Source organism: Physeter macrocephalus, chromosome 11, assembly GCF_002837175.3.
Source record: "Physeter macrocephalus isolate SW-GA chromosome 11, ASM283717v5, whole genome shotgun sequence".
Taxonomy (NCBI): Eukaryota; Metazoa; Chordata; class Mammalia; order Artiodactyla; family Physeteridae; genus Physeter; species Physeter macrocephalus.
The window spans coordinates 148355954-148369937 of record NC_041224.1 but is presented as its reverse complement, the minus strand read 5'-3'; the positions used below and the strand labels follow the sequence as shown (position 1 = coordinate 148369937).

General features: G+C 45.5%; 1 protein-coding gene across 1 annotated transcript in view; it reads left to right on the top strand.

Moving 5' to 3' along the window:
* The first annotated feature begins 452 nt into the window (after positions 1–452).
* The window catches only part of PLEK2 (pleckstrin 2), a 24072-nt gene continuing 10540 nt past the window's right edge, over positions 453–13984 (top strand). The window contains exons 1-2 of the mRNA XM_024134007.1: positions 453–942; positions 8665–8829. Coding sequence (XP_023989775.1) covers positions 901–942; positions 8665–8829 — 207 coding nt within the window. The 5' untranslated portion in view covers positions 453–900. The remainder of the gene's footprint in view (positions 943–8664; positions 8830–13984) is intronic.

Sequence of the window (13984 nt, the reverse complement as noted above, 5' to 3'; positions counted from 1 at the left end):
CTAGGACTACCAGACAGGATCAGTTTACTGATGCTTCCTTTTGTTTCAGGCTCCAATATGGCTTGTTGTCCATCCATCCAGTTCTCACTTAAATTTGTGACATTTTGTTCATCATGGATTTTTTTTTGCATTAATTTTTACTAAAACTTTTTAAAATATTTAACATATTTTAAAACATTGCATTAAAATATTATTTATCTTGATTACTGAGTTCCTTGGCACTCCCTTAACTTTTGTCCCTAATGATGGAAACTTCAGCTCTAACCTTTTGAGGGGAGAGGTGTATTTTGGGGACAGACTGTGCCTGCTTCCTGAAACCTGTGACCTTGCTAATGGGAACTTTTCTCTGCCCCCACCCAGAGGCCAGGATAAAGTTCCCAGCCTGGTTCCAACTCATCCACTCTCCCACCCCCATTTCCATGGAGCTCAGGAATGACCCCAAATCTCTGAAATCCTTTCGGTTCAGCTTAATTCCGTTAAGTATTAGTCAACGGCAATATACTAAGTGCCAGGCAAGTTACCTGGTTAAGGCTGGGAGTGGAGGAAGATGGGCAAAGACGGGAAGAGTCAGAGGCGCAGAGCGCGCTGGGGGAACCTGGATGGAGAGAGCCTTGGGCGGGGGAGGCTCCGGGAGGCGACACGGTGGCGGCCCTCCCCTGAGGACTAACCACGGGCCCTAGGGCACCTTCGGCGGGGAGACGACGTCAGAAATCCCGTCCAGGACTGACTTCCTACCCGGGAGGCCCCGCGGCCTCGGGCTCTGGGCGCGGGCCAGCGGGGCGGCGCCGGCGCCGGATCGGAGGCGCTTCCTGGGCGCAGCGCGCGCCTAGCTGCGCGCGGAGGAGCGGGAGGCGCGGGAGGCGTGGGACGGCGCACCGCGGAGGGCGCGCCGGCGGCGACATGGAGGACGGCGTGCTCAAGGAGGGCTTCCTCGTCAAGAGGGTGAGCGCAATGGAGCCTCTCCGGACACGGCCCGGGGCGGGCCCGCGGCGGGCGCCGGCTCACCTGAGCCGCGATCGGACGGCCTGGGGCCACGCTGGGCGGAGTCGCGTGTAGTAGTAGGGAGAGCCGGGTGGACGGTGGTTGGGGGTGAGCTTTAGGTAGAAAAGAGGGGCCAGGGCACAGGCGAGGAGGAGAATCCCGCTTGGCTAGGGCGTGTGGGGTGCAGGGGGCGGCTACTCGTAGTGGACAGCTTAATTAAAACAACTTACTAAAATACGAAGCGTATAGGATTTAAATATGATGTTTTAAAACAACGAAAGTGTGTTCGGTAGACCCCAGCGCCCGTCCAGTTGATGCATCATCTCCTATATTCTTCACCATAACCCGTGAGCGAGGAGGAAGCTTGTTTCTTAAGCCCCTACTGTGCACCAGTCCTGGACGTTGTCTCCTTTAATCCTCCCAACAGTCGGACAGGTTGGTGGTACCACATTACCCCCCCTTTCTTCAAGGGGAAAACAAAGCTCCAAGAGGTTAAGTAGCTCAGGATCTGGACTAGTGGGTGGTGGAACAGGATCAGACCCACTCAGGCTGACTCCAAGCCGTTTTCTGCCCACTGCAGGGTGGGTATTGTTATTCCTGTATTACAGATGAGGAAACAGGGGTAGAAAGGTGAGATCGCTTGCCCAGAGCCCCAGGGCTAATAACAGCCGGGACTGGAACCTCCATCCTCGTTTCTTCCACATCACCCCATGTGGCCTTTCCCACAGCAAGCAAGAGTCCAGACAAAAACTCAACATATAGGATCAAGGTAGAAAATGAATGAAAAAGCAGATGCAAGAGGAAATTAGATTTTTTAAAGTTCTTTTAATACTGATGTTCACACTAAACATTTATGCTAACCCTAACAGCAGAGCATAAAATCTGGGGATGAGCCTTTTGGGTCTTCTGAGTTTACAGCTTTGGGAGGGGGATGGATGAAGAGGGGTGAAGGGACTCGGCCTCCCCTGGCCACCAGATCAACCCTGAGGTCAAAAGTCACTTTCTGTTCAATAGGTAATGCAGCCATGTTATTTTACACATTATTTGACATAGGAGGGCGGGTGTATTGTTTGCTCAAAACTGTAAGCAGGAGGAGGTGTAGGAGGCTGTGCCGGATCAAGGGTCAGAGTGGATACAAGCAGGTACAAAATTCCACGCCTGTTTCATGCAACTGGGATTAAAGTGATAGGTTGGTCCCTCACAGTTTGTGGAGGCAGCTTTACCTCAGAGAGACCACCTATGGGGAACTTTTCCTGCAGCTTATAAGGTGAGAGGGAGAGGGGTTTGGGCAGGGGTTTTGATGGGCATTGTTGATTGCCGGGATAGCCAGGCCCTGGTAGGGGCCTGTTGAGGACAGGCCCTCGCAGAGGGGCCCTTTGGGGCATCCCCTTGTTCCTGGGGGTTACCTTATATGATTCCCCACCAACACCACCATCACGCAGAGTCAGGGGAGGGCTGGAGGGAAGGAAGGATGTGAGTTCTCTTCCAGATGGGCCACCCAGTCCAGGGTGGCAGCTTAGGGAGTACAGGGTACAGGGAAGTGAGGACAGTCAACCAGGTCTGGCCCCAAAAGCCCACCGAGGGCCTTGGCTGAAATACCTAAAGCACATTCCAGCCAAACCCAAAGACAAGAGTTTGGAGCTGGAGCCTGACCCTGAGGCAAGCGGAAGCCACACCCTTTCCTACAAGGCAGGGATGGGGCCCCTGCCCCTGCCAACAGCCCCTGCCTACTGATCAGTCGGACTTTTCCTCTCCCCCATTTCCCCTCTCCTCCTGGATGGCAACAGCAGCCCCCATGGCCACTGGAGAAGGTGCAGGGCTGCGACGGTGGGATTCCACAGATTCAGGGGGGGGTTACGGTCCAGAAGCGGGGCAGGGCCCAAGCTGGAGACCCAGAGTACAGAACAGTCATCACCAGTGAGGGCAAAGCAGGAGACGGGCAGGGGCATGATAGATTCGGCTATTAATCCAGCCCAGACAAGAAAGAAGCAAAGCTCCCAACAGAAATGCAGAGTGCTCACTTGGCCTGGCTTTAGAAGGAGGGTGAGGCGGAAGGAAGGCGGATCTGTGTGGGTAGGACTGCTTGTGCTTTAAGAAGCAGCTGAAGCCCTGAATCAGGCATTGCTGCCTGGCTCGTACCTCAGAAACAACACTCAGAAAATCACATGGCAGTGTCAACACGCTTTGGCCTAGAAATTTCATTTGTAGGACTCTATCCCCAGGAAATGCCATACAAGCTTTAGGAACAAAGTGTTATTTCTGTAGTGAAAAACTGGAAACTACCTATATGTCCCCCCAAATAAACAAATGATTACAAGTGAATTACAGTTATGCAGATGTTAAAAATGTTTATAATATTATAATCCAAAGAGTAAAAATATAAATGGTATGAGTAAGGAAAAAATTTGCTTGGAAGAAAAAAGCAAGAAGGCTAGAAGAAGTTTCGAAAGCTAAAGGTCTCACATCAAGGTGTTCGCAGGGCCATACTCCCTCTGAAACCTGCAGGGGAGAATCCTTCCTTGTCGCTTTTGTTTCTTGTATTCGCAGGCTGTAAAGGAAACACGCAGATTTTTCCTTCCTGTGTAGGAAAAACCTAGTTCTTCCCCACTGTGTGTTTCTCTATCCTGTGGGGTTCCTTTACTTTTACACAGAACACTTCACTTCTGACTCTTCTGGTCACCAAATATGTGGAGGTTCTTCCCTACACCAAGCAATTCTCTGCAACACCCAGTGTGTGTCCTACAATTTAACTCAATGCTGACGCTATCTACTCAGAGACAGCGTTAGATCCCACAGCATAAGAGCTCAGTCCTACAAGACTCTTCCCCAGCCCTCCCCCATGCCCCAACACACACACACACTTCAGACACCAGTCAAAGCCCAGGTTGTCACCTGTTCTCTGACCAACTGCCTATAGATCAGAGGTTCCAGGGAAACACTTAACTTATGTTTACCAGCTTATTAAAGAATGTGATAAAGGAAAGAAATGAGCATCCAGATGGAAGAGATGTGTAGGGCAAGGTATGTGGGAAGGGGCCCAGAGCTTCTGTGCCCTCTCCGAGTGTACCACTCTCCCAGCACCCCCGTGTGTCCCCCAACCTGGAAACTCTCCAAATCCCATATTTCTGGGATCTTATGGAGGCATCATCATGTAAGCATGATAGATTGTTAACTCCATTTTCAGCCCTTCTCTTTTCTCAAGAGAACGGGAGGGGGCTGAAAATTCCAAGCTTCTAATCATGGTGTGGTCTTTCCAGTGACCAGCCCTCACCCAGGAGCCCACCCAGAGTTGCCTCATTAGCACAAAAGATACTCCTGTCACCCAGGAAATAACAGCGGGTTCAGGAGCTCTGTACCAAGAACCGGGGGCAGAGAGCAACATATTGCATTTTCTGTTATCTCACACAGGCACTCCTTGCTGTTCCTTGACTTGTAGATGCATCATTCTATCTCTGCCTCCATCATCACATGACTGTCTTCTCCCTGTGTGTCCTTCAGTGTCCAAATTTTCCTCTTCCTATAAGGACACCAATCATATTAGTGTTATTAGGGCCACCCTAATGTAGTATGACTTCATCTTAACCTGATTACATCTGCAAAGACCCTATTTCCAAATAAGATCACATTCACAGTTCCCTGGGGTTAAGACTTCAATGTATCTTTTGGGGGGACATAATTCAACCCACAACAAATACCATCTCTGCTTCTTTGGGGTTGTAGGGTCTTGGGCAAGACCTTTCAGGGCCTCAGTTTCCTCATCATTAAAGTTAAGGAGTATAGTATAGACTTTTTCAAAGGGTCCTCCAGCTGTAACATTCTGTGCTTTTTTTAAAAAAAATTTTTAATTATATATTTAATTTTTAGTTTTGGCTGCGTTGGGTCTTTGTTGCTGTGTGCCGGCTTTCTCTAGTTGCAGAGAGCAGCTAGTGGGGGCTACTCTTCATTGTGGTGCGCGGGCTTCTTATTGCGGTGGCTTCTCTTTGTTGCGGAGCACGGGCTCTAGGCACGTGGGCTTCAGTAGTTGTGGCACGCAGGCTCAGTAGTTGTGACTCGTGGGCTCTAGAGCACAGGCTCAGTAGTTGTGGCGCACGGGCTTAGTGGCTCCGCGGCATGTAGGATCTTCCCAGACCAGGGCTCGAACTCGTGTCTCCTGCATTGGCAGGCGGATTCTTAACCACTGTGCCACCAGAGAAGTCCCATTCTGTGCTTCTTAAGCCCAGTCCCAGGGTTACATCCCAGCTTATGGACTCTCCTCCTTCCCCCTAAATCTTCCCAGACCAGGGCTCGAACTCGTGTCTCCTGCATTGGCAGGCGGATTCTTAACCACTGTGCCACCAGAGAAGTCCCATTCTGTGCTTCTTAAGCCCAGTCCCAGGGTTACATCCCAGCTTATGGACTCTCCTCCTTCCCCCTAAGGGGGCTCTAAGCCATTCACGGTCCAACTGGCCTCTGGTCCCAGTCAGCCACTTACAGACAAGGAGCCTGGAGAGGGAGGAAGATTCCCAGGTGAAGGGAAGCCTGGGTTCTTTTTCAGCTTATACCACTGTATTTTTAGCCTCTGACACCATTTGCCTGCTGATTTTGGATGAGTCCCTTACGCCCTCTGATTATGGTGAAGCTTATCTGAGAAGCAGGGATAATGGGGCTTTCCTTCCCATTTTGTGGATTATTACAGTAACCTCCAGCTGAGCTGGCCGCTCCAGTCTGGCCCACCTTACTCAGCTGTTCTGCTCCGGTGTGGTCGGTTGATCTTTTTAACATGAGAACCTACGCTTGTCATCCTCCTGCTTAAAAGTCTTCAGGGGGGCTTCCCTGGTGGCGCAGTGGTTGAGAGTCCGCCTGCCGATGCAGGGGACGCGGGTTCGTGCCCCGGTCCGGGGGGATCCCACATGCCGCGGAGCGGCTGGGCCCGTGGGCCATGGCCGCTGGGCCTGCGCGTCCGGAGCCTGTGCTCCGCAACGGGAGAGGCCACAGCGGTGAGAGGCCCGCGTACCGGAAAAAAAACAAACAAAAAAAGTCTTCAGGGACTCCCCTCCGGCCACAGTGAAGTCACCAGCTGCTCCGAGTTTTCTACCTACCTAGTAGATTCTATCTCATCAGCCTTTCTTGGATTGCTCTCCTTCGCTGTCAGTCTGGATTCTTAGCTGCTCATAACACCGTCCACTCTAGCGAGTTTCAACAGAAGGGATTTCATAGAGAATAATAAATATCAAGTAATAAATAAATATCAGGAATATTTGGGAGGGCCGGGTGCTATACAGCCAGAGATGATGCAGCCAGACAAAAATATCCAACAGCACCACCAGACGTTTCTTGTGGAAACGTCACTGCCGACACTGTTTGCCACTTGTCCCTGGTAACTCTGGGACTGGGTGGCAGAAGAACCTGTCCTTCCACCACTATCCTGCTACCTTGGTGGCTGCCAAACATGCATCAATGCCCCATGCACAGGACTGGCAGCAACCTGGCCACCTCCCTGTTCCTTCCTGACATCGATTCTGGGAAATGTAGCATTTTGTCCAGGAAACGTAGCCCTATCTCTATTGGTTTGTTTTGCTCAGCATCTGTTGGTTACACTTTTCTCCCTAACATCTCCAGGCCCCTTTCTCCTTTCCGGTTGTTTTAGTTTATTAGGGCTGCTATAGCAAAATACCACAGACAGGACCACCTAAACAACAGAGATTTATTGTCTTGCAGTTCTGGAGGTCGGAGTCTAAGGTCAAGTTGTTGGCAGGTTCGGTTTCCTCTGAGGCCTCTCTCCTCGGCTTGTACGTGGCACCTCTTGCTGTGTGCTCACATGGCCTTTCCTCTGTGTGCATGCCTCCCTGACATCTGCGTGTCCAAATTTCCTCTCCTTATGAAGACCCCAATCAGATTGGATTAAGGCCCAACTAATGGCCTTATTTAACCTAATCACCCCCTTTAAAGGCCCTGTCTCCAAATACAGTCACATTCTAAGGTAGTAGGGGGTTAGGGCTTCAACATATGAATGGGGAGGGGGGGATAATTGAGCTCAGAACACCTATGTTTTAAGGTTTAAGACTATTTTGCCCCCTCCCCTTCTCCACCTCACACCGGCCCCCATGCCGGAGCCACACCCGTGTGCCAGCAACTGCCTTTACTGCTAATGCTGCGCCAGGACCCCCTCAGCAGGGATTGTTGGGCGAGGGGACTTGAGTCTGGGCCATGTGGTCTGGTGTAGACCAGTGCTCACACAGTCAACTCCTCTGACAATTTTCGGTTCCGTAACACAGTCAATACACGCACGTTGAGTGTGGAACAGGATTGCAGCACCACAGATATGAGAACTGAAGGGGCCTTTGAAATTAATAAATGCTGGGTCAGGAAACCAGTGAATCGGAGACAGTCTCTGATTCAGATAAAGTGCATCTCTCTTGGTTAGAATCCAGCCCTAATTGGGCTCTGCTCTGGGAAACATGCCAAGAAAGTCACTTTCACGAGCGTGCACAAAATCATTTCATTCTGATTCTTCAGCAGACATTCTCCCGTCCACTGTTCTGTTCTAGAAACGGACTCTCTGCCTTCACCTGACTATCCTGTCCACTGGCTCCATGACCCACCTGAGAGCCCCCCAAACTCCCCTGCCTTTTAGGCCTGTCACAGCAGGCTAGGTAAAAATGTTAGGGTCCTTAACAATTTGTGGCTTCAACTTTACAAATTGCCCACATCCTTCAACTAGCAATATTCTTTTTTTGGAATATATCCTAAGGAAAAAAAATTAAGAGATGCAGATCAAAATTTATGTGCAAGGATATTCATTGCAGAGTTGTTTATAATCGTGAAAAAAAGAAACAACCTCAGTTACAAACAACAGGAGATGGACAAGGAAATGATGCATCCACCTAGTGGTCATTAAAAGACATGTTTTAAAGAAATTTAATGGTGTGAGAAGATGCTTGGCAAAGTCAGCAAAAGAAAAACTAGAAAATAAAACTCATATATGTAATATCCTGATTTTTAAAAAAAACTAGAAAGTAAAAACTAAAAGGGAAAAAGACTGGAAGGAAATACAAAATGTTAACAATGGCTGTCTCCCAGTAGCAGGATCTTTTCTTCTGTTGACTTTGCAGTTTCTTTCAAGGCTTATAACCAGAAAAAAAGAACAGATGGGAACTAGAAAGTCAATGCCAAAGGTCTTTGTTACATACTCAAAAGAGATGACAAAGGGACCCAAAGCTCATGCTTTCTTCATGAAAATGAAAATAAAACATATGATTCTGAACTGGATCCTTTGGCTATTAAGGACATTATTGGGGTAATTGGTAAAACTTGAATGGAGTTTGTGGAACAGATGAAAATAATATATTCATGTAAATTTCCTAATGATGATTATATTGTGATTATATTGGAAATACCCTTTTTATTTTTTGGTAGGAGTTACACAATAAAATACTGAGAAGTGATTGGAGCTTCATCATGTTAAAAACTAACTCTTAAACGCTTTTGTAAAAAAGTTTATAATTTTCTTCAGCTTTTCTCTGATTGAAACTATTTCAAAGTAAAAAAGTAAAATTAAGCTAAAAAAGAGAGGTAATGCTGTCCCCTTATTGGAGAGTTGATCCCATGGCACAGTCTGGTCACCTGTGCCATAGGCCACCTCTCCCCAGACACCACGTTGTCCCCTCGGCCACCTCACCTCAGGGTTCTCCTGTCTGTCCTCAGGGTCACATTGTCCACAACTGGAAGGTACGATGGTTCATCCTACGGCAGAACACGCTGCTGTACTACAAGCTCGAGGGGGGTCGGAAAGTGATCCCTCCCAAGGGCCGCATCCTTCTGGATGGCTGTACCATCACCTGCCCCTGCCTGGAGTATGAAAACCGACCAGTAAGTGAAGGCCCCCGCTTCCCAGCTCCTCCTTCCCACTCCCCGGACCCTCCTGTCTCTGGCCTCTTTGGTGAAGGTGGTGTGGGTCATGGGAAGAGCTGAGTTACTGAAAAGCCTAGACTCAAATCCTGGCTGCATCACGTACCAGGCATGTGACCTTGGGCAAGTAATTGCATCTCTTCGAGCCTTAGTCTCTCATCTATAAAATGGGATAAAATAATGACACCTGACTCTCACGGCTGTGATGAGGATCATGAAGGTAATGGTGGGTCAAAACACCTTGTAGGCTAGGAGACACTACACAAATGTGAATAATTACTGCTACTTGGGGTTCAATAGGATGACTTTCATCCCCCGAGGGGTACGTGTTCCAAAAGTCCGGGGCAGCTTCAACTCTACCATCAAAAAAGAATCTGAATTAATCATTTACTGAGGGCCCATTAAGTGCCAAGAAATTTGCTGGGCTTGGAGGTGTCAAGGAAGAAAATGGTAAGATTGCTTCTTTCAGTTAATGATCTTATTATGAAAGCAAGTGATTAACAGAAAAACATTCAGAGTTCCAAATGTTGGTACAAACATTATTGGCCGCAGAGAACACTGTATTGCTGAAGGGGAGGAAAACGCCATCATAGGCTGTCTGCTCAGGTACAGCTTTGAGAGGGATAGAGGTTTGGGCAAAGGTCTGAAAGAGGAAAGAGGCAGAGGTTCCAGGCAGGTAGAAGGTCTTGGGTAAAAATGAAGGGACAGGTAGGGATAAATTTGGAGATGAGGATGGCCATGTTCACTGAAGGAGTGGTAGGAGATTGGCTGGGGCCAGGTACAGGTAATAGGGAGCCACTGAAGGTCTTGCCCTAGAGAAGGGGCTGGTGAAAACTCTCTTAGGAAGACCAAAATGAGGACCTAAGCTCAGTTTCTAATAAGATAACTAGTTCCATAAAGAAGGGATCTTACCATTTTCTTCTTTCTTATCATGTTTTTCTTCTTTGACTCTTCTAGGCAAATTGATGAATCTTCTAAGTATAAGAAAATATTAATGACAGCCAATTCTGGGTAATGGGTTTACTGGTGTTTGTTTTGTACTCTTTTACAGTTTAAAATTTTTCTCAAATAGAAAACAAAAGGAGCTGTTAAAATAATCAGGCATGAAATGAGGCGGAAAGAAGGGATGAACTTGAGGAAACATTATGAAGGAAACATTGACAGGACATTGTTGACTGGATGTTGAGGGCAAGGGAGAGGGAGGCATTGAATATCATTCTAGCCTAAGAGGCTGCAAAAGTGAAATGTCATTCTGTAATTTCCACTGCAAACCTGGAAATGCCACTGATTAAAAGAGACGGCGTAGCTCTCCGTGGGGGTGGGGTGGGACTGCTGGGGAGCGCGGAGCCTGGTAAAAGACTTGGGTCTGCATCTTCTTCCTTGTAGCCTCATCAGACCAGACACAACGTCTGGGCACATAGCAGATGCTTAGTAAATGTTTGTTGAATAAATGGTTAATAAAAAAGAAAGATTTACAGATAAGTGAGACAGTTTTAAGAAGACAACCTAGTTTTCTAGGTGCATTTAAGACTCTGGGTCTCCATAAATTAAACCTTGGAACTTGTAGGTTAACTTTTTCTTGGGGTGGTAATTTTTAAAAATTGGAGTATAGTTGCTTTACAATGTTGTGTTAGTTTCTGCTGTACGACGAAGTGAATCAGCTATATGTATACATATATCCCCTCCCTCTTGGACCTCCCTTCCACCCCCGCCCCATCCCATCCATCTAGGTCGTCACAGAACACCAAGCTGAGCTTCCTGTGCTTTATAGCATGTTCCTGCTAGCTATCTATTTTACACATGGTGGTGTATATATGTCATCCTAATCTCCCAGTTCATCCCACTCTCCCCTTCCCACCCCGTGTCCACATGTCTGATCTCTACGTCTGTGTCTCTATTCTAGATTCCACATATATGCGTTAATATACGATATTTGTTTTTCTGACTTATTTCACTCTGTATGACAGACTCTAGGTCTATCCACATCTCTACAAATGACCCAATTTCGTTCCTTTTTATGGCTGAATAATGTTCCATTGTATGTATGTACCACATCTTCTTTATCCATTCATCTGTTGATGGACATTTAGTTTGCTTGCATGTCCTGGCTATTGTAAGTAGTGTTGCAATACACATTGGGGTGCATGTGTCTTTTTGAATTATGGTGTTCTCGGGGTATAAGCCCAGCAGTGGGATTGCTGAGTCATATGGTAGTTCTATTTTAAGTTTTTTAAGGAACCTCCATACTGTTCTCCATAGTGGCTGTATCAATTTACATTCCCACCAACAGTGCAAGAGGGTTCCCTTTTCTCCACACCCTCTCAAACATTTACTATTTGTAGATTTTCTGATGATGGCCATTCTGACCGGTGTGAGGTGATACCTCATTGCAGTTTTGATTTGCATTTCTCTAATAATTAGTGATGTTAAGCATTTTTCATGTGCCTCTTGGCCATCTGTATGTCTTCTTTGGAGAAATCTCTGTTTAGGTCTTCTGCCCATTTTTGGATTGGGTTGTTTGTTTTTTTGATATTGAGCTGCATGAGCTGTTTGTATATTTTGGAGATTAATGCTTTGTCAGTTGCTTCATTTGCAAATATTTTCTCCCATTCTGAGGGTTGTCTTTTCATCTTGTTTATGGTTTCCTTTGCCGTGCAAAAGCTTTTAAGTTTAATTAGGTCCCATTTGTTTATTTTCCTTTTTATTTTCATTACTCTAGGAACTGGGTCAAAAAAGCTCTTGCTGTGATTTATGTCAAAGAGTGTTTTTCCTATGTTTTCCTCTAAGAGTTTTATAGTGCCCAGCCTTACATTTAGGTCTTTAATCCATTTTGAGTTTATTTTTGTGTATTGTGTTAGGTAGGGTTCTAATTTCATTCTTTTACATGTAGCTGTCCAGTTTTCCCAGTGAAGAGACTGTCTTTTCTCCATTGTATATTCTTGCCTCCTTTTCATAGATTAGTTGACCTTAGGTGCGTGGGTTTATCTCTGGGCTTTCTATCCTGTACCATTGATCTATATTTCTGTTTTTGTGCCAGTACCACACTGTCTTGATTACTGTAGCTTTGTAGTATAGTCTGAAGTCGGGGAGCCTGATTCCTCCAGCTCCATTTTTCTTTCTCAAGATTGCTTTGGCTATTCGAGGTCTTTTGTGTTTCCATACAAACTGTAAAATTTTTTGTTCTAATTCTGTGAAAAATGTCACTGGTAATTTGATAGGGATTGCATTGAATCTGTAGATTGCTTTGGGTAGTATTGTCATTTTCACAATATTGATTCTTCCAATCTAAGAACATGCTATATCTCTGCATCTGTTTGTGTCATCTTTGATTTCTTTCATCAGTGTTTTTTTTGTTTTGTTTTGTTTTTTGTGGTACGCGGGCCTCTCACTGCTGTGGCCTCTCCCGTTGCAGAGCATAGTCTCTGGATGCGCAGGCTCAGCGACCATGGCTCATGGGCCTAGCCTCTCCGCGGCATGAACCCGTGTCCCCTGCGTCGGCAGGCTGACTCAACCACTGCGCCACCAGAGAAGCCCTCATCAGTGTTTTATAGTTTTCTGAGTACAGGTCTTTTGCGTTGTTAGGTAGGTTTATTCCTAGGTATTTTATTCTTTTTGTTGCGATGGTAAATGGGATTGTTTCCTTAATTTTTCTTTCTGATCTTTCATTGTTAGTGTTTAGGAATGCAAGAGATTTCTGTGCATTAATTTTGTATCCTGCAACTCTACCAAATTCACTGATTAGCTCCAGTTGTTTTCTGGAGGCATCTTTAGGATTTTCTATGTATAGTATCATATCATCTGCAAAGAGTGACAGTTTTACTTCTTCTTTTCCAATTTGTATTCCTTTTATTTCTTTTTCTTCTCTGATTGCCGTGGCTAGGACTTCCAAAACTATGTTGAATAAGAGTGGCGAGAGTGGACAGCCTTGTCTTGTTCCTGATCCTAGAGGAAATGCTTTCAGTTTTTCTCCATTGAGAATGATGTTTGCTGTGGGTTTGTCATATATGGCCTTTATTTTGTTGAGGTAGGTTCCCTCTGTGCCCACTTGCTGGATAGTTTATATCATAAATGGGTGTTGAATTTTGTCAAAGGCTTTTTCTGCATATATCAAGATGATCATATGGTTTTTATTCTTCAGTTTGTTAATATGGTGTATCACATTGATTGATTTGAGTATATTGAAGAATCCTTTAATTCCCTGGGATAAATCCCACTTGATCATGGTGTATGATCCTTTTAATGTGTTGTTGGTTTCTGTTTGCTAGAATTTTGTTGAGGATTTTTGCATCTATATTCATCAGTGATATTGTTCTGTAATTTTCTTTTTTGTGTGTGATATCTTTGTCTCGTTTCGGTATCAGGGTGATGGTGGCCTCGTAGAAGGAGTTTGGGAGTGTTCCTCCCTCTGCAGTTTTTTGCAAGAGTTTGAGAAGTATGGGTGTTAGCTCTTCTCTAAATGTTTGATAGAATTAGCCTGTGAAGCCATCTGGTCCTGGACTTTTATTTGCTGGAGATTTTTAAATTACAGTTTCAATTTCATTACTTGTGATTGGTCTGTTTATATTTTCTAATTCTTCCTGGTTCAATCTTGGAAAGTTGTACCTTTCCAAGAATTTCTCCATGTCTTCCAGGTTGTCCATATTATTGGCATATAGTTGCTTGTAGTAGTCTTTTATGATCCTTTGTATTTCTGTGGTGTCAGTTGTAATTTCTCCTTTTTCATTTCTAATTTTATTGATTTGAAACCTCTCCCTTTTTTTTCTTGATGAGTCTGGCTAAAGGTTTATCAATTTTGTTTCTCTTCTCAAAGAACCAACTTTTTTGATCTTTGCTATAGTTTTCTTCATTTCTATTTCATTTATTTCTGCTCTGATCTTTATGATTTCTTTCCTTCTACTAACTTTGGGTTTTTTTTGTTCTTCTCTCTCTAGTTGCTTTAGGTGTAAGGTTAGATTGTTTAGATTGTTAGATTGTTAGATTGTTAAATTGTTAGATTGTTTATTTGAGATTTTTCTTATTTCCTGAGGTGAGATTGAATTGCTATAAACTTCCCTCTTAGAACTGCTTTTGCTGCATCCCATAGGTTTTGGGTTGTTGTGTTTTCATTGTCATTTGT